General features: G+C 35.4%; 1 protein-coding gene across 1 annotated transcript; it reads left to right on the top strand.

Moving 5' to 3' along the window:
• The first annotated feature begins 4,880 nt into the window (after positions 1-4,880).
• Positions 4,881-23,919, top strand: LOC129263802 (ubiquitin carboxyl-terminal hydrolase MINDY-1-like). Its single transcript, XM_064100933.1, has 11 exons — positions 4,881-5,004; positions 6,622-7,257; positions 7,700-7,965; positions 8,699-8,805; positions 9,857-10,047; positions 11,083-11,225; positions 14,313-14,497; positions 15,333-15,458; positions 16,954-17,188; positions 18,219-18,283; positions 19,675-23,919. The coding sequence occupies exons 2-10, from the start codon at positions 6,870-6,872 to the stop codon at positions 18,240-18,242; spliced, it is 1,665 nt and encodes a 554-aa protein (XP_063957003.1). The 5' UTR covers positions 4,881-5,004; positions 6,622-6,869; the 3' UTR covers positions 18,243-18,283; positions 19,675-23,919.
• Positions 23,920-25,486: the final 1,567 nt, after the last annotated feature.

The raw sequence follows: 25,486 nt of genomic DNA, 5'->3' as shown, positions 1-25,486 counted from the left end.
CTTTTTTTTCAAACAATGTTACCAAGGGTGGAGAAATGGCCAAGTCATGAAATAGGATCAGAAGTAACAATACTTGTAATATGAAATGATGTTTTATGCGATATTTAATACACTATTCAAGAAACGTGTCATTATTATTAGAGTCATTTATTAGATACTGATAGCAAACGGTTTTACCTTTCTATTCACACATTCATTTTAATTAACATCTTTTTTTCTTTCTCTCTTGAGGATGGTACTAGAGGTTAAATTTACAAAAACATAGCATTTTTTTTCCCCCCTATTTTTTTTTTTTAGTATACACATGTAGAATGGAAGTCTTTCATGGTGCTGCTCTAGTGCTGTTAATGCTCAAACTCTTTTTGTATATTGTATGTTTTCAAATATCCCGTAAAGAAATAATTTGTATTTATCTTTTACTTCAACATTTTATAGAAATAATGAAAATTCATTGGACATTGTTTTGAAGTATTTAAAAAAATTTGTGAAATATTTATGGTGGTTTTTTTTCTTCAATAAAGTATATGTAGAGAGCTTTAATATTGATAAATTGATTCGGAGAGTACAGTTAACCATGCAATATTTCACTACATCGTTTTGACAAAAAAGTGACAATTCATGGAGAATATTTGTGATTTTCTTCCTATCGCTTCACAATCATGCCTGATATCTCACATTTTATCAGAAAATTATGTATAAAGGTCTTAAAGTGGAAATTCGCTCTGACGATACTAGGTACACTGTACATGTATTTATTAAAAGCAGAAGAAATAGAGAACGATATGGATGAATGTTTATGAAAATCCTACTTTACAGTCATTCATTTTTAAAGTTTTGATTTTGTGACATCACATCCAAGCAGTTCGTCCATAAGGCCATTTTCTTAATGTATTAAGAGCAATTTTATCTGCGGAAGATATATCATCAGATACAATACCCTCTTCTATAAAAAAAAACAACTTTTGTTTATTTTCCCCCAAAAAATTGGATTTTTCAGTGTTATGCTAGTTAGATTTTTCTCTATTTATTCGAATCAACATTTTTCTGGGGTGGGCTTGACCTTTAAACAATTTTATGTCTCATTTGTTTTAGGGTAAGAGTGTTTTTTGTGCTTCAGTGCATCATTCTGTAAATGTGATGTTGGCCGTATTTAAGTTCCATTTCTGTTGTGCTATTAACAAAATAAGGTTCAGTCCTGGACGCATGATGTTCTGATCCTCTATGTCCTGCTCCTGGTGATATACAGTGACGTCTGAAGAATTGGCATGGTCTAGGGCAGGGACCTAACATGTAAATCAAATTTGCATTACGCCACCACAAATCAATCCTGTTCAATTTGTAAAAGATCCGTAGACTCCGATACATGCTCAGGAAGACTGTTCCCTAAGTTACAGATTCTCAAGAGTAAAAATTTATTTTATCTGTATTCAGATTAGCTCTAATCTTTGTGTAGATTTGTAATTTGTTATTTTAAATATTTTCATCATGCTCAATTTCAATACGCAGGGACTTTGGGGTAGCGACTAGCGTTTAGGCAGTTTTTAAATTATCACTTACAGTACCTTGATTTTATTTTTGTAACGCGAGACTAAGCCATTCAGCAACGCACAATATCATGCAGTACAGGGGAGCATTTCACAAGTAAAAATCACTGTCTGACTTGTTATAAGCTATCAAAGTCCCTGCATCTGACTGGATCAGAACAAATTTGTCAGTGAAAAGTGCTATTTGTTTCATGAAAAACTCCCCAGTTGTAAATTGTATGGCCCGTACTCTGAAGTCGGGTTTAACTTAAACTCAGGTTTTGAAGTTGTAGTTTAAGTATGGATAGCCGATTGTTACATATATCACTAACGGTAGAGATAACATATTTCAGCTCATTTGGCTCTCAAATCATTCATAATTGTCTAGAAAGTATAAAAAGATGATTTTCTTCACCTTGGATGAATCAGGAAAGAGCACAGTAAACATAAGAAACCTACAACTTAATACAAAATTTGACACTTTTGGCTTCCCATAATATTAGCACAGAGTTAGACCATGGTCTAAGTTAAACCTGACTTCAGAATACAGGCCTGAAAGTCTATACATGTAGTTATAAGGAAACTTGGAGTATACACAAGCATGTTAAAACTAGGATTGGAGACCCCTTGTGTGTGTACATTTACCATCATTTGCAAAAGTTTAAACATATGCAATACACACAAATTTTCAGATGGTCTTAAACTTTTACAAATGACGATATTTAAAAAATCATGATTGAGATTCCATTGGAAGAAACATTTTTGTTTTTACATTTTTCTTCGGGGGGGGGGGGGGGGGGGATGGTCATTCTTTGTTCAGCTCAGCACCCCTCTTAAAAAATCGTTCCCAATCAACCATGAATACGTTTGAAGTCAATAATACTACATGTCCATGTGTATTATCTTAAACATTTTCCTAATTAAACTGTGGGAACTGAAAGAAGCATTTGAAATACATTTGTACAAATTTGTTTTTTAAATTGTATGTACATGTAAAATGGTATGTAAATTAAGATATTGAATTTTGAATATTGTACAGAAATTGTCATCATCTTATCTCAATATTATGGAGGTCTATTTCCAGTGGTCTTAGTATGAAACTGCCATTTATATTTTGTTGCATTTTTCATACTTAAATTACCATGAAAACTGTAAATACAAAAAAAATACTTGTATATAACTTGTATAAAATAACAGAAGTGAATTTTCTCTTTAAAAATGTATGTAGAATTTAATAAATTATATGAATTCAATTTTTATTTTTATGTGTTTCTTTCATGTGACTTTTTGAAATTTTGGAATTATGACTTCAGAAGACATAAAACATTGGTAGCAATATTGGCGACACATGAAAGGAGGGCGCCCTTTGATTTTCCACGTTGCAGAAAGGAGAAGAAAAGAGGGAGAAATGAATGATAGGAGAATGAAATATACAAGAGGTCCTACTATTTAATTGAGAATATAAAATGACGTCACCTCGGGTCATCTTGCCTCCTCCCTTCACTGGCATACAGGGGGGGGGGGGGGGGGGGGCTTGCCTTGGACCCTAAAAAAAAAAATCATGACCAAGAAAGGGAGAAGTAAGAAAAAGGAAAGGAAAAGGGGTGACATATGGTGTATTCTGAATATTTCAACTTTATCATAACAAGATTTTTGTATTAAAGATGTATTTTGTTTTTGTTCACTCGCTTGCAGCTTTGGGGGAAATTTGCCTCATGCCATACAAATTTTGTCTCATGCTACCGCCCCCTCTAATAAATATATTTGGGCATCTCTGCAATGGTATAAAGGGTCTCCACTTTTTTTTTTATCAAAGGTAATTAAGATTGACAAGGGAATGAAAATGCCCTTTCCCAGCTATGTTTTATGCAGATAGACCTTACTATTTTTTTATTCAGAAAGTTCTCAGAAATGGTTTTCACTTAATGTTCGGATATTTATAGTATTAAAAGTATTTTTTACATGTTTCATTCTGTGGTTTAATGTGTCCATTTCACTAAACGTTTTATCAACGCTGTAACGTAAATGTTACACAAAATACTTTCCCTTTTCTTAGTTTATCAATACAAATAATGGTACTATGTATGTGCACCGGCCGTTGACTCGGATAAATTGAATTTAATTGATGGATTTTTTTTTGTTGGAAATTGACTTAATTAGAAAGAGCAGGCAGGGAGGAAGTTTGAGGCTTATTAGCCAGTGCTGAAAAACTCTAAAAATTATGAATAAATTGAAACATTTTTAAGTATGAAAAAAAAGTTATGGCATTTAACAAAACAACGAAATATAGTAACAAAATTCAAGCAAATAGATGCAACAAAGAACACGGGGCCTATATCAAACTTAATTTTTGTAAAGAATAATTACAATGCCTGATTCCCATTGATATATTGTCATCTAGAAAACCGAGAGGATGAGTCGCGGGTGAGAGGGTATTGATTAGTTTTGCTTGACTTCGAACAACCCGATAAAAAAAAAGAACTTAAGAAAGAAAAAAATAATAATTGAGCCACCAACTTCTTAAGAGCTGTCCGCATTGATTATCTTGTTATCGTCGAAAAGAACACCAAACCAACCCCCTCCCCTAAAAAGTGACCTCACGTTTTCTCTCCTACATAGGAGAATATTTTGTCTGAACCCCCCCCCCCCCCCTCCTTAAAGGTCAAGTCCACCTCAGAAAAATGTTGATTTGAATCAATAGAGAAAAATCAGACAAGCACAATGCTAAAAATTTCATCAAAATCGGATGTAAAATAAGAAAGTTATGACATATTTCAAAGTTTCGCTTATTTTTAACAAAATAGTTACATGAACGAGCCAGTTACGTCCAAATTAGAGAGTCGATGATGTCACTCACTCACTATTTCTTTTGTTTTTTATTGTTTGAATTAAACAATATTTCAATTTTTACGAATTTGACGATTAGGACCTCATTGCCTGAACCACAAAATGTTAAAATAATGGAATTCTACGTGTTCAGGGAGGAATGAAACTTCATTTCATATGACAATGACGAGAAAATCAAAATATTTCATATTTCATATAATAAAATACAAAAGAAATAGTGAGTGAGTGATGTCATTGGTTCCCTCATTTGCATACCGACCGGGATGCGCATATAACTGTTTTGTGAAATGAAGCGAAACTTTAAAATGTCATAACTTTCTTATTTTACATCCGATTTTGATGAAATTTTCAGTGTTATGCTCGTTGAATTTTTCTCTTTTTATTCAAATCAAGTTTTTGTTGGGGTGGACTTGTCCTTTAAGTTATTTTGCTGTCCCTTTTTCTCTTCTTTGATGTACCGGAATACAGATACAGAGATACAGTATGTCACGCGTGATCTTGGCACTGTCACAGAAGAAAGTGCGTTGACCTTTCATATTCTGTATCTGCGGGTACGTGAAGTAGAAGAATCAAATTATCTGTCGCCGTATTGCCTTGATTAAGCACGGAATCGTTATCTTATCTACAGTAACTGGTAATTATGACCAAACTCCCTAATTTGAATAGTATGATTTCGATCATCTATTGTGAATATTTATGTTGAATGAGTTTTAAAACCGTTTGATTGTTTGTTAGTTTTTCATTCAAGTCCCACGTATTTATTTCTATGTCATGCTGGTTGGAAAATTGTATGAAAGGGTAAAAAAACTCAAATATCGACTACGCATCTATATTTGAACTGAGGATCAAATCTGAATTTCTCTCAATTTACACAAAGTTTCGGGTCGATATTCTTTCATATATTCCAAAGAGTAAGTTTGCAAAAAAAAAAATCAAAATATTTGACTATTTTGAGCAAAATATATGATTTTCTTGCAAAAAGAAAGTAGGCCTAAAAGAAAATCTTTCAAATATCGGACACTTGACTTGTCTTAAGCATAATTGGACCAAAAGTTAAAACAACAACCCAAAAATCATGTGTGTTTCCGTAGTACAAATGTTGAATATTAATGTAAAAATTTTGAATTGAAAAAATTATGGTAAATGGACTTACAATGTACTACTACTACCAGAACTTCAGAAGCTTGTTTTTTGCCAAATATTGGACCCAGTTTCTCAATATCGGGCACGCAAAGTTGTGCGATCAATTTCGGTGATTTAAATCGCGCTCTAAACCCCAAAATAATTGCGTGATTGTTGAGAAAATAACTTATATCAGCTGCGCAAATGCCGATTTAAAATTACAATCAATAATTTGATATTTAAATTATTACAATCAATAATTTTGATATAGAAATCGGTATATAAGATTATAACTATTTACTTACCAAACGGACCTCTTTCGGCTCTAAACGTTGGACGTCTTCGCTCAGCTGCGCGCCTTTCATATTTCAAAAGAATGGAAAAAAAAATCCCAAAGAAGTTCATTCATGATCTGTGACATCAGATTCAAGGTGGGGGGGGGGGGTTGATGAAACAATAGATCATCCCCCCCACCGAAAAATAGGTTAGCCAATTGGATTTATGCCAGTGATTATGTACACTGGCTAAATCATTCTGGTGGGTGTTAAATAAAGCAGTTTGTAAGATACGAGTGACTTTACGCACGACTGGTGATCCTTTCTTGTGCTAAGTGATATATCCCTACATAATTGATTTAGGACCTAAGGACATGTAACATTCGTGCATAAAGTCATGCATAATATGAAACACCCAACTGGTGGGTGTTTTATATAGCTTTTCGTAAGTTACAAGCGAATTTACGAATGACTGGTGACCCTTACTTGAGGGGAATTATGCGCACCATATTTTCATTGCCTTGGATGTAGCACATAACAAAGGATCACCAGTCGTAAATAAAGTCACTCGTAACTTAACGAATAGCTTTATGAAACACCCTTCCGGCGGGTGTTTCATATAGCTGTTCGTAATTTAAGAGCGACTTTAAGAACGACTGGTGAACCCTTCTTATACTGTGTTTGATAATCACCAATGAACATTTAATGGTGAATATCCACAAGAAAGGATCACCAGTCATTCTTAACTTACGACAGCTTTATGAAATGGCACCCCAGTCACACTTTCTAATTGACCCCATTATTTACTAGTGTTTCATGTACCAATAAATCATTGCCCCACTTTTTCCTTCCAGATACGATTGAAGATCTACATCATTTGGCTGAATTAAAGATCTACACCGATTGGCTGAATTAAAGATCTACACTGATTGGCTGAATTAAAGATCTACACCGATTGGCTGAATTAAAGATCTACACTGATTGGCTGAATTAAAGATCTACATCGATTGGCAGAATTATAGATCTGCACCGATTGGCTGAATTAAAGATCTACACCGATTGGCTGAATTAAAGATCTACACCGATTGGCTGATCTGTGCCCATGATGGAGGAACCATCTTCGATATCGGACACTGTAATCGAGCAAGGAGTTGTGGCAGAATCTCCTAAAGAGACCACGGCGACGTGCAGTTCAGACGAAACACCAAGCACGGACAATTCCATAGGAAACGATATAACTGTCATGGCAGATTCCTCGCCGGTTGAGAAGTTGGAGGATGTTCAGACAGTGGAACAGCAATCAGAAGAAGAGAAAGGGCCAGAGCAGGGGGAGGGTGTGAAATTGAAGGATCAGCCAATGGACATGAGTGAAGTACAGGACGCAGGAGCAGGTGCAGCCTGCAGTGCGATGGACACTGAAACCGGGGAAGTGAGAGGAGCAGAGGGAGGCATTCCAGAAGAAAGCACAGGTGCTGCTGTAGCCGTGATGTGTAAGATGGTCTCATGTACTTCTCAGTGTGTCAGAGAATTGCTTACGTACAGAGAAGAGCGTAGCCTTGGTTTTTCACCTACCTGTAGTTACAAATCAGTAATGCTTGAATGATAATGGCTAATTTATAATTTCTTATAAGATGTGATATGATATCTTCTAAAAATATAAGAAGATGTTTGATAGTTCAAAATAAGAAATTTAACCACATGAGTACACATAAATGAAAGGAAAAATGACACAAGCCCAACTATTGATCAAATTCATATTTTTGTGTGTAATTCATATCCCAATTCCACCCAAAAAGTGCCTGAAATTAAAGAAGTAAGCAAATTGATACTTGAACATGTATACATAAAAGTATATACTATTTACTTGAATGAACTATAATGGATTTTGGTCATTCTTTTAATATTCGTTCTCTATTTTGTTTTCAAATGAAGCCGATGCAGTTGCGTCGGGTTCCGCCACCGCCAGCCCTCGTTCTGCGGCACAACCGGTCCAAGCTTACCATGTCAAGTGGGTCTCGTGGCGCAACCAGAACACGCCGATCATCACGCAGAACGAGAATGGCCCGTGCCCTCTAATCGCGATCGTGAATGTCATGTTGCTACGAGAAACCATTCAGATACCACAGATGGTGGAGATGGTGTCGGCCAGTCAGCTCTTTGAATATCTCGGAGACCATCTGCTTTCAAGAATGCCAAAGGTACCCTTTTTAACAATTCAGTAGACGGCGCATATGTAGACCTTCCATGAGGCTGATATTCGTCTAATTCAAAGCATTATTTCACAACAGAACATTCAAAATATGAATAATCATATATCTCCTCAGGTGATCTCTGTATATGGTTGATCAGATTTCCTTGGTCACCGGAAGAGTCACCTGTATGCACAAGAATTTGTTAGATTAATTTTTGAGTGACAATTTTCAAAAAAGCTACATGTAGTTCTGTGGACCTGACAATTCATGCTTCAGAGCACTTTACAGATCATCATTTATTATTTGGGTGTTGGATTTTTGCTTGCAATGTATGCATTTTGTCTGATACCTGGGCAGTGTTCTAGCTAGAGCCTTTTTTAGTGGTGGTCGCAATTTCACGCCAATACATATTGTTTTAGGCCAAGCTAGTGACATTAGCAAATCTTTCAAAATAATTCAATATTTATCAAATATCTAGGAACGTTTATTGTAAATTATGCAAATAAAACAAGATTAAAGAAGGAAGTCAATGCGGCACAATGCTTCTTTGCAAGGAGTTGTCCTTGAAACTTCATTTGAAAATAGTGACGGACGGAAATGATGTTTGTCATGATGAGTTGTGGTCAGAAATATTCTGTGCCAGTTTGGTTGACCACTGCCGACCACTGTAGCTACATGTATAACACTGCATGTAAGTTACCAATCTCAGTTTATTGGCTTTTCTTCTATTCCTCTTTAGGATGCATCGGATGACATTCAGAAGAATTACGAGCAGAATATGCATGATGCCATGGAAATCATGTCACGTCTTCAGACTGGGCTAGATGTTAATGTTAAATTCACAGGGTAAGTCCAACTTTATCCAGAGATAGGGTCAGGGGATGATGATGATGGTGGTGGTGGCGTTGTTAGTGGTGATGCTGGTAGTGGCAGTGATGATGACGATGATGGTAATGGTGGTGATGATGGTGGTGATGAATGATGATGATGGTGATGATGATGATAGTGATAATGGTGGTGGTGATGATGATGGTGATGATGATGATGGTGATGGTGATGATAATGATGATATTGATAATAATGATAATGATGATGATGATGGTGATGATGATGATGTTGATGGTGATGGTGATGATGATAATGGTGATGATGATAATGAGTATGATGATGATGGTGATGGTGACAGTGCGGATGGTGATGATCATAATGATAACCTCACTCATCATGGTAATGATCAAAATCATCCTCATCAGCTCCATCATCAGTATCATCACTATAATTATCAACATCTGATCAGCACCACCATCATCAATATGACCAATTGTATTATCATCATCATTGTCATCACCGTCATCGCTGCCACCATAATTCTTAACATCCAATTATCACCACCAACATCATCATCATCATTACCACCACTATCATCATCCCATCATCATCATAATCTCCATCATCATCGTCATCATCATCATCGTCACCAACATAATCATCATCATAATCTCCATCATCATCTCAATCATCATTATCATCATCACCACCACCATCAACATCATCACCATCGTCACCTCTATCATCAATATTATCAATTTTGTCATGATCATTATCATCATCATTTTCATCTCCATCTCAATCATCATCATCATCCCCATCATCACCACCATCGTCATAATCATAATCATCCTCCTCACCAGCCTTGATATCCTCATCATCATGATCGCTGTCATCATACAGTGTTTATAAACATATAAGTGCTTTGTTACGTTATCAACGTCTTCTCAAATAGGAAAACAATCATTGTACCATTTCCTCATTGAATATTATGGATATTTAAAAGAATGTTAACAATTTTTGAATAGCATCGTATGTCCTCTTCCTTCGTATTTCTCGCATCTACCAGGGTGAAAGATTTTGAGTACACACAGGAGTGCGTGGTCTTTGATCTACTAAATATCGCCCTCTACCATGGCTGGCTCTACGACCCCCAGAACCTCGAGGTGGTCTCCGCTGTAGGGACATGCAGCTACAACCAGCTGGTGGAGCGCATCATCGCTACCAAGTCATCAGCAAATGACGAAGACGTGAGAAAAGGTGAGCTCGAGTATCAAGAGTATTACTGTGTAGTACTTAATAGAAGTTGTCTAGCATTTAAAGGGGAACCCAGCCTTGGTCATGAATGTTGTGTTGGAAAGGAGAAAAATAAAGAAGACATAATGGTGAAAATTTGAAAGAAATCAGACAAGCAAGAAGAAAGTTATGGGTGCTTTAAAATTGAGATCCCTCAGACTAGGTAGATTTCAAATTGGCAACTTGGTAAGTAAATTATGACAAGGGGCAAGGACAACTTTCCCATAGGCCATGTACTTAATTATCAGGGATATGTGGTTTTCTACTAAGTACCCATTCCCCTGGGGCAGTAATCTAAATATAACCCAGGTAGTATACTGTTTTATGTCCTCATGAAAGAAAAATATAATTTGAAGTATAGCTTTTGAAAAAATGACTTTTTAGCCATTGTATGTATTGGAGTACATGGAAGAGTAGCCCTTGCCTTACATCACTATGACATCACATATGCGGCCAATTTGAAGTCTCCATGGGTATAGTGGTTACCAATTTTCACACCTTTAAAAAATTCATAACTTTCTTATTGTTCAGACTTTCACCTATCAACTTGTCTGAATCCCCTAAAAACAACTTTTTATTTGGATTCCCCTTTAAATATGGATTGGTCCCCGACTACAGAGTTGGCAGATGAGATGTGCGCACTGTACCATCTCGGTGAAAAACTAATCTGCAAAAATTGATGTCAAGGAAATGCTAAAATATCTTGTCTTTTATTCCACTTTACAATGTTGGTAGTATAAAGAAGAAGAATAACTCTTTCAGAAAAGTTCATTTTCTAATCATTGCTTTTCAAAAACAAAATTACTATTTTGCCTATTTACAGAGAAACTATCCTGGCGACTTAGTCGGATTTGGGGTGGCTGGTTTTAAAAATGTCGGGGGGGGGGAGGAGTTTCTTCTTTGGGGGGGGGGAAATACTGATCATTTTCATTGGATAAGTGGTTGTGTCCACCCACCAACAAAATATGTTTTTCTCTTTTTCTTATTTTTGACACGTAGGTCTTCTCGCAGAGCAGTTTCTTGCCAGCAACGCTTCTCAGCTTACATACCACGGACTGTGTGAACTGAACTCGACTATAAAAGAAGAAGAGCTGTGTGTATTCTTCAGAAATAACCACTTCAGCACGCTCTATAAACACAATGCAAGTATTAATAATAGTAATGATAATAATAATAATGATAATAATAATAATATTAATAATAATAATAATGATAGTAATAGTACAATAGTAATAGTAATAGTAATAGTAATAGTAGTAGTAGTAGTAGTAATATTGATGATAATAATAATTTATGTAGCGCTTCATACTTTGTGTTGTAAACGCTTTACATGTAATTTTAATTATCATGGTGGTTTGATCCATCACTGTTCCAACTGAACTCGACCATAAAAGAAGAAGAGCTGTGTGTATTCTTCAGAAATAACCACTTCAGCACGCTCTATAAACACAATGCAAGTATTAATATTAATAATAATGATAATGATAATAATAATAATAATAATAATAGTAATAATAATAGTAATAGTAATAGTAGTAGTAGTAGTAGTACATGTAGTAGTAGTAGTAGTAGAAGTAGTAGTAATATTGATGATAATAATAATTTATGTAGCGCTTCATACTTTGTGTTGTAAGCGCTTTACATGTAATTTTAATTATCACGGTCATTTGATCCATCACTGTTCCATGCATACAGTCCACCATCTTCACTGCCTTGGGATTGCCATCCTGGTTAGGCAACCGTCAATCAGTTCACACATGCCAATCTAATCACATCGACTTTCAAATCCTACTGGGTACCCTATTGGGTAAAGACTACAATGAATTTACTTCTTGCAACTTTATATACGTGTACACAAGATTTATAGATTATGAAACAGCATTCTGTTATCTAAGAGGGATAAAACTCTATGACCTGTTGATAAATTTAAACTTTGTATTCAAAGTATCAATGATATTTCCTCCACCCGTTTTCTTTTTATCTTGTACATTGTTTCTTTAATATGGCTTTGTTCATTTTTTTGTCAATCCCTTTAACGTTTTGATGTATACTCTATCTTCTAAAATATCAATATGAATTATATATTTTTGTGAGAACTTATATTTTGCATAGCCATGCCAGGCTTTTCCAAGGGTTCTCCTTTTCCATTATTAGTCTTTTGTAAATGGGGATGAAATACATCTGTAAGGTGGCTCAGTGGTAGAGTGCCTATCTCATGAACAGGAGGTCATGGGTTCAATACCCGCCCGAGTTATACTAGAGACTCATAAATATGGGACCTTCTGCCTTCCCTTTAGGCACTCAGCATTTGGATTGGAGAAGGGTAATAGTAACATATTTTGTTAGGAAGGGCCCACTGGAAGACCAGTTTTCTAATTGAATTGGCACCCTTGGTAAATAAAACGTTAAAATTATTAATGTCATTAATATTATTAGGTGATCTGTCAATCGACAGATCAACTATTAATTTCGTACAAATTTTCTTTTTTATTTATTTATTTATTTATTATTTATTTTTATTTTCCACCCTTTTCTTGTTAGCACAAAATCTCCAAATCTATACCATCAAGTATCTTCAAAATATCATCAGATATGAAGACTTATCATGTGATGTGTATAAGACAAGTTCAAGGTCAAAAGGTCATCATGACGTCATCTAGACGCCATTTTGTAAAATCACATTATCAATCATATCTTCATCATCAATTATCAAAAATTAACAATATTTACATCACATTAACTTCAGGTTAAGGGTCAACTGTCCATGTCATTAAAGGTCATGTAAAGGTCACAAAATTTTAAAATGCTCAAAATCACTTTTTGACCAAAGTAGAGTACGAATCAGGTCATTTTAAGCATTTCAAAAATTTGCGCGCGCGCACGGTTACGCGCGCGTTCTCGCGCGTAACGGCACTATAGAGCATAGGGTTGCCATTTTCTTTATATCAATGCATTGATAATATAATTCTGAATAATTTGATACCTTGATCAACCTTTTACGACAAGTAATAACGGAATAAGCCTCCATCAAAGTTGCCAGCACGCACGTGCGCGCGCACTAACCATAGACAATATATGTGCAAAAACATGCCTATACAAAATTCATTATAGCTCTTTAGATAGTCCGTTGACCCCCGATTTTTTTTTCATATTCCAATAGTGTATAGATGGGAGATATGATTTCATGTCACATTTGACCCTTAATTTTATCATGACGTCATCAAAGTGGCGTCGAAACTCAAAATTCCCACTTTGCTACCTACATGTATGACGTCATCATAGTTATGCAAATTTGACACTAACTCCTCAAATATTGGCCAATTTTCGCTCAGTTTTCAATATATTGTAGCTGAGGACATACTCTTTTTAATTTGATGGCTACATTTTCTTTTAAAGGAATGAATCATCCTGAAAAATGGCAAGTTATAGAGGCATGTCATTTTCGCTCATTTTGTGTGCAATCTCTATGGGAAATGACTTTTTCTCAAAACTGGATTTTACATTCTTCTATTTCGCGAGCCATATCTCCATTTCTTTTTGTCGGTTTTCTCTGAGCTTAGAGTATGTTGTAGCTGAGATTGTAAGCTATCGCCAGTGTGGTCTCCATTTTCCAATCAGATGCCGAGATCATGCCCGTATTTCACTTGCAAAATTGGATTTGAGATCCTCTCAATTTGCTATGTGTAAAGTCTATGGGAAATAGTGCTTATGTGTAAAAGTCTATGGGAAATAGTGTAGCTCAGTTGATAAGGCATCAGACTTGCAATCCTAAGGTCGAGGGTTGGAACCTCGGGGTGAACATTTTTTATTTATTTTTTTTTTCTTTTCATCATTTCACAAATGGTCCTTCATGACCATTACAAGGTATATAAGTTAAAACATTGCACAATAAAATAGTTTTAAAAAATCCTTTTAATATAACATGTACATGTACCATGTGTTTCATTTACACCTATTTTCCAAAGTTTCTCATTTCTTTCTTTTCAAGAGTATTCAACACGTTCTTTTCGTAAGAGAAGTTCAGTTTTCATCATAATGATCATATTGATGTCAATAAACATGCTGATTGTCTTCCTGATCATGAAATCAGAGACAGATCACCTATTAAATTCGTCCTCATGACGAATTAAAATTCTAGTTATTATTATCATTATTATTATTGTTATTATTTTGCTCAGAATCTTTATATAAAAAGTCAGAATTATTTGTGTTTTCCTTTTTGTTTATAGAATGAACTTTATGTGTTAGTGACAGACCAGGGCTTCTTGACCGAAAGCAATGTCGTTTGGGAGACACTGTCTAACGTAGAGGGCGATAGCTACTTTGTTGATGGCACTTTCCGACGGAGAGCGGTTACGTCTGGACCCCTGAACCCACCCCCTCCTATGAGTACATCTCAACAAATAGACACAGAGTGAGTAATTGATGAAAAAAAAATTATTTTCCTTTTTCTTTGTTTTCTTTGCCCTTATCTTCTTCTTCTCACTCTTTTCCTTCTTCTTCTTCTTCTCCTCTTCCTCTTCTTCCCCTGGACCTACATGTACTTCTTCTTTAAATATCAGCTGTTTTATTGCAGAAAGGCCCTTCAACACATATTGTATCATGCCAAGCTTCTATCAAGAAGGGAGAAGGCTCTATTTTTGTCTGGGTTGCATAGTAGAGCGAGACTATAGGTGCCGCTTTTCCGACGGCGATGTCGTCAACATGAAATGTTAACCAAGGTTAAGTTTCTGAAATGTCATCATAAATTAGAAAGTATATCGACCTAGTTCATGAAACTTGGACACAAGGGTAGTGGTGTATCACTGAACATCATGCGTGAGTTTCAAGTCACATGACGAAGGTCAAAGGTCATTTAAGGTCAATGAACTTTGGGATGTTGGAGGGGTATTGTGAAATTGCCATCATAACTTTGAAAGTTTATGGATCTAGTTCATAAAATGTGGACATAAGGGTAATCAAGTATCACTGATCATCAAATGTCATTTAGGGTCAGTGAACACAGTATTTTATCATCATATGAATGGTGTTTTTTGTGAAAAATTATTCAATAGTCATTTTCAAAGTCAGCACTGCTGCTATATTGAATTGCGTAATGCAGGCAAGTATGCCAGACTCGTTCCATCTGTTTTTATATTAAAACAGGTCTTTATTATGATTATCTTCCAGCCCACAACTTCTGTACGTAAGGCAAGCATTTTACTGTGGTCAATGTGTATATTCGTATTCCTTTCCTCTGTTTCATACAGCCTACTTTTAGCATTGTCACTGCAAGACACCAATCCTCAAGGGGAGGGTGCGTCAAACAATCAACAGCCCAAAACAGGGGAAACCCCTCCAGCAGATGTGAAGCTACCCAAGGACATGTTAACAGAGTAAGTTTCACATCCCCCAACTTTCCCGAAAAATGCCCAACTCTTTGCATGCTTAATTAATTATGGGGAATAGCAATGAAAATTGTTTTCGCGATATTTTTGAGGTAGTTTCAGGAATGCAGCGGGAGAGGCTTTTTTATCTCAACAGCCCAAAACAGGGGAAACCCCTCCAGCAGATGTGAAGCTACCCAAGGACATGTTAACAGAGTAAGCCCAAAAAAAAATGCCCAACTCTTTGCATGCTTAATTAATTATGGGGAATAGCAATGAAAATTGTTTTCGCGATATTTTTGAGGTAGTTTCAGGAATGCAGCGGGAGAGGCTTTTTTATCTCAACAGCCCAAAACCAGGGGAAACCCCTCCAGCAGATGTGAAGCTACCCAAGGACATGTTAACAGAGTAAGTTTCACATCCCCCAACTTTCCCGAAAAATGCCCAACTCTTTGCATGCTTAATTAATTATGGGGAATAGCAATGAAAATTGTTTTCGCGATATTTTTGAGGTAGTTTCAGGAATGCAGCGGGAGAGGCTTTTTTATCTCATATCTTTGTAATGTTATGGTTCTTTGTTTGCTGTTTGAAATGCTAAATAATTAATGTGGCAGCTTTTCTAAAGAATGGCTACGGGGAGAAAACTAATTATTACTATTCTTTGATTTAAATTTTATGATTGCAGCATTCATTTTCAAACGGTTGATTCAGGGGTAGCAGCTCTTAAGCTCCTTATGTATAATGCAATACGTGTATCTGGAGCATTGGAAATTATAAACAAATATATTTAACAAAATGAATCATATTTTGGACTAGAAACCCCAAGACTAATTTCACAGTCTTGGCCATTTGGCATTTCTCTGACAAGCGCAGGCTCACTTGTCTTTTGTGTCCCACGGCAAATTAATTTGAGTCTTGCAAGTCAGGAGGGGGGGTGGTGGCATTGTGGCTCCCCTCATATCCTGGCTGCAGACAATGATAGAAAATGATGCATTCTGTGCAGTCAGAGAGCTTACATTTCTTTTAATCAGATTTTATATTCTAATTAACCTGTAAACTAAAAATTATGCTTGAACTTTAAAATTTTGTTTGTCTACTCCTTGTTGGATTCTAATCAAGTATATGAATAAAAAACAAATCAGAAAAACATATACATGTATTTTAATATTCTTTCAGCAGCAGTAGTAAATTTAGTATTAGCAACAGCATGAGTAGTTTTGGTATTATTATTATTATTATCATGATTATTATTATTATCATCATCTTCATTGTCATATTTATTCTCATTGTAATTATGATGATTATCATTGTTATTGTTTTTATCATTATGATTATTATAATTATTAACATTATTATTATTATTTCTTTTATTATTATAATAATTATTGTCATCATTATTGTTATTCTTATCATTATTATCATTATCGTTATTCTTATCATTATTATTTTTATTTTTATTATCATTAGTATTGCTATCATCATTATTATTATTTGTTCTCTCCAGCCACCAATTAGCAATGCAGCTGCAACAGGAGGAAGATTACAGAATAGCACAACAGATCAGCCAAAATGAGCAGGAACAGCAACAACAAGGACAACAGCAGCAACCTCGCCGTAGCCCTTCAGGTCAGGTCGCTGCTCGGCCAGTAGGTCAAAGGTCAACTAGGTCGTCGCCGAGGCCGCAGGGTCAAGGTGCTCCTAATGGTGATGGTGATGGCGAAGGGTCAAGAAGAAAAGAGGTAAGCAGGTTTTGAATTTCAATATTTTTAGGGGTAAATTGCCAATTCGTCTACTGCCAACTCGTCCACTCACCACATGGTCTACCTTTATTTAGTCTAATGCCATTTCATCCATCAACGTTTCGTCTAACAACCATTTGGTCCAATCATCACTTTGTCTAATCACCATTTCGTCTATGACCATTTCGTCTCATAACCAGTTGGTCTAATATCTATTTCATTTTCATTCATTTTACACATTTAATACTTAATCCAATTAGACAAAATGGTATCTGGACTAAATGGCCATTGGACCAACTGGTTATTAGAGTGAATGGCATTAGATTAAATGAAAGTAGACCATATGGTGAGTGGACAAACTGATGGTAGACCAAATGATAGAAGACGAGTTGGCAATTGGACGAATTGGAAATAAATATTTTTAGGGTAGGGCCATGCTTTTCTATATGGGACCTGCCACCCTAACACCAACGATAAGTCGGCAGGGAGGGATCTCTGTAGATATCCAAAATAGTAATTTAGTCTTTAAAAAGAGAAAAAGAAGCTTATTCTGAAGGAAAGATTCTTCTTCTGCATACTGTCAAAATGTCAAATTGTTACAGTTGAATGAAAAAAAAAATACAAGAGGTCTTTGAAGCCACATTTTCCGGACTGCTTTGAAGTTGCATAGATCGTACAGTGTGTACAGCTCATGCTTGTGTGAATCCCAAACTTAAAACTTTTTGTTTTTTTTAATGATGGTACAATTGAAATAATAATAATAAGGGTAATGATACATATGATTTTTATAGTCTTTTCCATTTAAATGCTCAAGGTGCTTAGAAGAGAGCAAAACATAAAAGTAAAGAGAACTTAGAGATGTACAAGACAGGTAAATTACAAATGAGGAAAAACCTCTGTCTTCAAACCTGGTACCTGCTGGTGAACAAATGCAATTTCTTTTTGTAAATTCAGGCCCGAATGTTGACATTACTTTCTTAATTTTGATTTTGATTCATTATTTTGGTTCTTTTTTTCTTTGCCCCTACAGGAGAAAAGTTGCAGCATACTATGAGGATTCCCATCGAGTGGCTAGATCATCCTACAACTGAATGAGTATAACTTCATGTTATAATATTTGCTATCCAACACGTTCTTATGGGGGTGTTGCCCTGTCCCGACACGGGCCTTAATAAAAAGGTCATTTCCTTAGCATTGTATAGGTATACGTCTTTCGGATGGTGACGTTAAAGGTCGGTCCCAGAAGTAAATAATCATATCTGATTGATACACGTCTGACAAAACTCAAATACACACACACACATTGTATAGGTATCCAGATATGACTATTGTGTATTTTTTATGAAATACATGTACAATAATAGTTGCTATCCAATGTGTGCTATTGGAATATTGCCTTTTCTAAACAATGGCCTCTATTTAAACAGAGGTGATTACTGTGATTTATGGGTAGCCATTTATTACTATGTGTATGCTATAATATCAGGTACATGTACAATAATATTTGCTATCCAACATGTGCTCATGGGATATTTCTGTACCCAAACACTGTCCTCTGTCAATGAAAGGGATCACCTCTGTGATTCATGGGTAGCCATTTATTACTATGTGTATGCTATAATATCAGGTACATGTACAATAATGTTTGCTATCCAACATGTGCTCATGGGATATTTCTGCACCCATGCACTGGCCTCTGTCATTGAAAAGGATCACCTCTGTGATTTATGGGTAGCCGGTTATTACTATGTGCATGCTATTTTATCAGGTACATGTACAATAATATTTGCTATCCAACATGTACTCATGGAATATTTCTGTACCCAAACACTGTCCTCTGTCAATGAAAAGGATCACCTCTGTGATTTATGGGTAGCCATTTATTATTATGTGTATGTTATTATCAGGTACATGTACAATAATATTTGCTATCCATCATGTGCTATTATGGGATATTACCCTGTTCCCCAAATACCCCACAGTAATCAAGATAATATACCTCTCTGCTGTATATGTGGCCAGTTATTTCTGTGGGTATGTTATCTTGAAATGCATGTACAATGATAATTGCTATCCAACATTTGCTAATAAGATATATACCTGCCCCAGCGATGGCCTGTATTAACAAATTTCATTTAATACCACGCTACTGTTTTCATTTTTTTATTTTTCATTTTTTATGGTTCCTGATGACTTACTTTTGTTTTCTTTTCATGATCTGGTAAGAAGTGATTTGTCAATCGATATACAAAAGCTACAGGAAAAACCATTTTCAATTTGCTGAGAAAATTACATTATTTTCATTGATTTTTTTACCATTCGCTATGTAGGAATGCTGCTCGCATAAGACGTCACAAATCAAATGACTAATTCTAATAATTGAATTCTTTGATGGATTTTTTTCAAACTTTCAGCATTATTTTTTATTGTTTTTTTCTGATATTTTTACAAAAAAACTTTTTGTCGGTGATTTTCCCCTTTAATAGCGTGAGGGCCGAACTAGGCACCTTCTCAAAAGTCAGAGCTGCATCCTTCCCGCAGGAATCATGCAAGCAGTTTGTCATTACAAATCATCATAGACAAAACGATTGGGACTGCCGAAAAACTGCAATGAATAGACACACAGCATCCCTATAGCTGCGGGATCTCTGCTAGAAGACGTGACAGACGTTTGACAAGTTGCTGAATACAGGGATGTGAGAACTGAGATTTTTTAGCTGATTTCAGATTTTTTTGTTTTGATTTTCAACTTACTATCAGCTTATTTTTGGCTTTCCTCTGTACAAGAAGTATGGGAGCTCTTTCTATTTCAAACTTTTTTCAACACTCTTCATTTTTTTTTCAGAACTTTTTAATTGTGACCACTCACACCCCTGTGTATACATGAGCAGAGAATGAAATAGAAAAAAAAGAGTATACATTTCTTCATCATCTTAATTCTCTTTTTGCTGAAGGTGGAGGATGGTTTGAGTTTAACATTTTAGCTCTTAATGGGAGCGTTTCATCAACATTTACGTCCGACAAGTTGTCGGGTCTGACAACTTTCCTTTATAATGGCTGGTTGAGAGGCACTGCTACATAGTAACTATCGGATAAAACGTCTGACAAGTCCTTTCGCGAAATGCTCCACGATACATTATGTAAAAAGTTCAAGAAAAAGAAGAGTTAGACTTTCATCTTTTGAAACACTTTCCATTTTGAAGTTGACTTTCCTGGGGAGTATTTCACGAAGCAAACAATCAGTGATTTTACACCAGCTGAGTCAATCTTAGCCAATCAGATGCAAGGATTTTGGTAGCTTATAACAGTTGTCATTGAAAAATCACTGACTGTTTGTTTCATGAAAAGCTCCCCTGATGTGGTTTATTTATATTTTGTACATTACATGCAATGTGATTGTGATACCTGTGCGGCGTAATCGACATGTACATGTAAATTGTGTACAGGGACTTTCATATTTCTTGTTTTAACGATATACCGACATGTGCAATTCTTTCTATTATCATTATATTTGAAATATACATTCTTACAGTATGTTCCACTGTGTGTACATGAGTAGGAAAATGTTCATGATTATTGTATTATTCAATGAACTATGTTGTATAAATATAAGTTAATATATCTAGCAATTACTTGTATTCCTATTGTGTCAATGAGAAATCACTTTCGTAGTACAGACCTTTTTTTTTCAAACTGAAGATGGATGTGGAATTTGCGGTTTTCAATTCAATTTCATTTCATTTTCCACAGTGTGGAAGTTTTTTTTGCTCATATTGATGTTGCATAAAATTGCATAGGTAACACATAAGAACTGTATGCAGTCAAACAGAATGACATGAGACAATTTTAGCACATTAATGCCTCAGAATAACGAAATTACCATACTAACGACAGGCTCAATGATTTCACGCTTGAATCTGTGATGGGCTTTGCCGAGGTCTATGACCCTTGGAGTCTAGAAGTAACTATCAACCATTTAGACAGCTGAAATCTGTCTACTTAGAGGAGTTTCTAAACATTTTTTTCTATAAAAACCTGCTGGTTTCTCCTGGTACACAGATGACGAGTCATCTTCCACAGTGTCAGAGGCCTATGCCCCATAGGCTCAATGTATTATTCTCCCAAAATTTGGGGTTTTGGTTCTAAGGATTTTCAGAATCGTTACAAAATTGCAAATTGCACAATAGATGGTGTTGAATACTAGATTCTGATTATTTCCAAAACTTAAATATAATCATATATTTCAGTGAAAATTGTTGTATTAATGGTAAATATCAAGTGTTACATCCATGACACATGTTTTGGTTTTTTTAAGTATGAAAAAGAAACAAAAATTAGCAATTGTCAATTCTAGGAGCTTAGCCTTCGGCAGTTGGGCTACAAGCGTCAAATAAGACTGTCTGCTTAACCTGTTGAATACTGAATTGAGTAATTCCCATAGACTTTGTACAGGGATCACCCGGTTCCAGTCGGCAGCGGGTTAATTGTACGGACCTCTGTTTCATCTTCTTCATCCATCAAATATATTCATTTGAAACATATGTATATGATTCATTTTGATGTAACCCACTTTATAAGGTTAATACTAAATATCAATGTGTTATAATATATGTTTGTCTAAAAAGATATATGATTATAGATCACAAAATTACCATTACCAGATATCTTTGTATGTATGAGTTGTATTTTGTACATTTCCCTTTTCTACATGGCTTATTTTATTCTTATTTATGATTATTGTAGGTATGTATTCAACTCCACAAGGTCTCAATTAACAGGAAATGATGAGCTATAAGCAAACAAAAAGTGTATATATCTGAATGGTTTGAAAAGTTTAAGGTCTGCCTCATTGTGTGAATAAAAAGAATTATCAGGGGGGCTATTTTACAATAAAAGTAAAACTTTACCGACAAAGGGACCTAGATGCCAAATTTGAATTCTAATGGCTAAAAAATGCCAGATTGGTGTTCATGATTTCCAGTTTTGTGACATCCCAAATTCTACATAACTCCCGGGACGACACGGGTGTCATTGAAAGCAGCAATTTAGTCATGGAAAAGTCCTGGAATTCTGTTTTCAAATTTCTGTGGGAACCTTGTATTCTGTTTCTGGATGAGTTTTGACTTGTATTGATGTTGATGTAAGTTTTCTTCACCCCTTTTTTCTCTGTGCTGAGATACGTTTTGGTATTTCAAATACACAGGTCCGAAGTATAGTGAAATTAAAATTAATATATATATGCATATTACTATCATGATAAATGTGGTTGTTATATACAATAAAACAACAAAATCATTACAGTCAACTGAATGTGTTTGTACTCTTATTTTTTTTTCTATATCATTAATAATTATTGTAGCGGCATAAACCACAAGTGGGCTGAAAGTCAAGACTATATATTTAACCTTCATTAATTCATGTTCTGTTTCCCAAATAAGGTAAAGTCATTGCCAGTTGGTCACTGGGTATGTTTTCTGGCCTAGTAACAAGGTTGTTTATGATAATGTCAATTCTGGTTGGTCAGCCACACCCTGGTCAGACCAAGGGTGCAGCATAGTAACAATAAACCCATTGGTCAAGACTTAGGCTGATATGCAAATTAGCCTAAGCATCTCAGAAGGGTGATAAGCCCTTTGCATCTTCCACCTCAGAAGGAAGAAAAGTTTCATTGCAACAAGTTGTGCTGTTATACATTCGATCAAAAGTTACTGATATTGTGAAACCAGGAGGTCAAACAATTGGTAAGTTCTCATATCTGATATATAGAATATTGTTATGTTTACTATATTAATATTATACAAGTTATGTCAAGTTTGTACTGTATATATATATTTCAAGTTTCAGAGGGATAAGTTTATCTTTGTACTGAGTCTCTCACTCTCTCTTTCTCTTTCTCTCTCTCTCTCTCTCTCTACCTCTCATTCTTTCTTTGCTACGTCATACCAGAAGTTGTATATGAAGTTTATTGTTGAGAATATTTAAGTGGGTAACAAGTAATATTTGAGTATTCATTTATGTATTTTATATATGTTTTACATCCATAATTCTATATGTTGCTAATTAGTTTTTGACACTACACTGGTTAGAAGTATACTGTAGGGAAGAATAGGGTATGTGTAATCCTCACTGAGAGTATACAAGCTGTACAGCTAATAAGCAAACAAAAGTGCTTTGTTGAGTGATGGTTTCAATGCCACTGTTACTGAGAGTTATTAATGTGTATAGGCCCATGGTCAATGCTATCCCAAAGGAGATAGTCTTGTTTATGGCACAGCTTGAGTAGAGGTGTGTTCAGACGGGTTATTAGTTATACAGAATTAAGTTTATTCTTTTAGCATTAGTTATGATTAATTGCTATTGACTTTCATGTTATTATGTATATATCTATACCTTCTGTTTTTTACTAGTTTTATTATAACAATTAGATGAATACCGACATGGTTATAAGATGATAATAATCTCTTTATCCATCAGAATATTATGATCATTCTTTCATGTAAATTTCTCTATGTTGACGACATACTAATTTGCAATTACACTTTCATTTTTATTGCAGCGAACCACCAATTGCTCGCTCACTCACGTTTGTCAATCACTTCAAGTTATTTATCGTTCTGTTCTACTTCGCCATTTCTTATGTATCATCGATCATTTTATTTTCGCGTTGTGTGAACACGCCGTTATTTCGTCCGCCAAGTTTACTGTTATTATTAAATGGATGTCTTAACCTACATGACTGTGTGATTGGTCATTTATCTTTGGAGTGTGCTGGTGCGTTCGGATATTGACTATCCACGAGCCTAAGTTAATCCTTAGCTGTAGCTTAACCGTGCAAGAAGCTACAATTATGATATTAAAAATATAGTAGATAGTAATAATTATGATGATAGTAATGATAATATTAATGATATAATGATAGTGATGATTAAAATGATGATAATAATAGTGATGATGATGATGATGATAATAATGCCAATAATATTGATAAAATTAAGAATAAAAGTAATAATAATACAGGGGCCACGGGCAGGGGGGGGGGGGCTTCAGGTACAAAAACGTAAAAATGACCATATGATTGTGATTTTTTGCATGGACCCCCACTTTTGGCTCTGTCCCCCCTCTTTGAAAAACGTTCCGCGGCCCCTGTAATAATGAGTATTATCATTATTATATTGTTATTAGGCCTACTCACCTGTTAATGATTTTGGTAGAAGTGATTCACATTTTTACCAGTATACATGCATAGGAGACAGGATTTTAATAGGCATTACCTATAAGAAATTAGGGGGTGGGGATTTACAAAAAATAAAATGAAGACCAGGATGAGGATAAAAAGAGATAAAACATTTAATTGGAAACAAGAACGAAGAATTATAAAGAGTAAAACGGGATGGAAAATCTTTTCAAGAAAATGAGGTTGAATTAAATTGAACTGCTCCAGATCAAAATGAGAGAGGGACCCGAGAGGGGTTGCATGGCGGCCTGGTGAAAGGAAAGGGAGCTTTAATGAGTGAGGCTGCGAGGGAGCTATAGGAGGAGAATGAGAAGGTAATAGAAAAGAAGAAGACTAAGAAGAAGAAGCTAAGAAAGAGAGGGAGGAGAAGGAGAGGAAGAAGAAAAAGAAATAGGAGCTGGAGGAGAATTAAGAAGAAGAAGAACGTCACTGAGGAGAAGAAGGAGGAATAAGATACTAGTAATAGGCATATATAATTTTATGTGATATAATGGGGATTAAGGAATGTAAAATTATTTTTAACCTTTCATCGTACTTTTATGAGATATATGTATTGGGGATGTAAATAATGTAAAATGAATGAAAGGCCAAGTCGACTTTCACACAACTGATGGATAGAAATCCCATGTCAAGTTGAAAAAAATATATATATTTGTCGAGAACTGTAGGCCTAATTCTTGTTTCCTCCACTCACGTACGTCCACGCGCGCACGATCGACAGCGCCAATCAATTATAGCGCGCGTTGCATCATGGGACAACGACTATAACAACCGTCCAAACAATATGGCCGCGCACTGTAAATTACAAAAAGCTCAATCCAGTATCCGACGGTGATTTAAAGCACTTCAGCAATTTTTGATGGTCGTATTTGGATGACAGACTTTATCGTGGTAAGTGAATTAGTTTTACTGTAGGTAACGATGTGTGGTTGTGTGACTGTGAACTTGCCTTTATGCCTAGTTAATCATGTCAGTTCAAAAAAAGTAAGAAAAATTAACAGAGTCCGCGCGGCCGCGGAGCAGTCTGTCGTTTCTCGGGCAAGGATTAGCCGTAGCCTTTTTAC

The sequence above is a fragment of the Lytechinus pictus genome, chromosome 6 (genome assembly GCF_037042905.1).
Source record: "Lytechinus pictus isolate F3 Inbred chromosome 6, Lp3.0, whole genome shotgun sequence".
NCBI lineage: Eukaryota > Metazoa > Echinodermata > Echinoidea > Temnopleuroida > Toxopneustidae > Lytechinus > Lytechinus pictus.
Note: the sequence above shows the minus strand (reverse complement) of the source record. Positions and strands in the feature narration are given on the sequence as shown.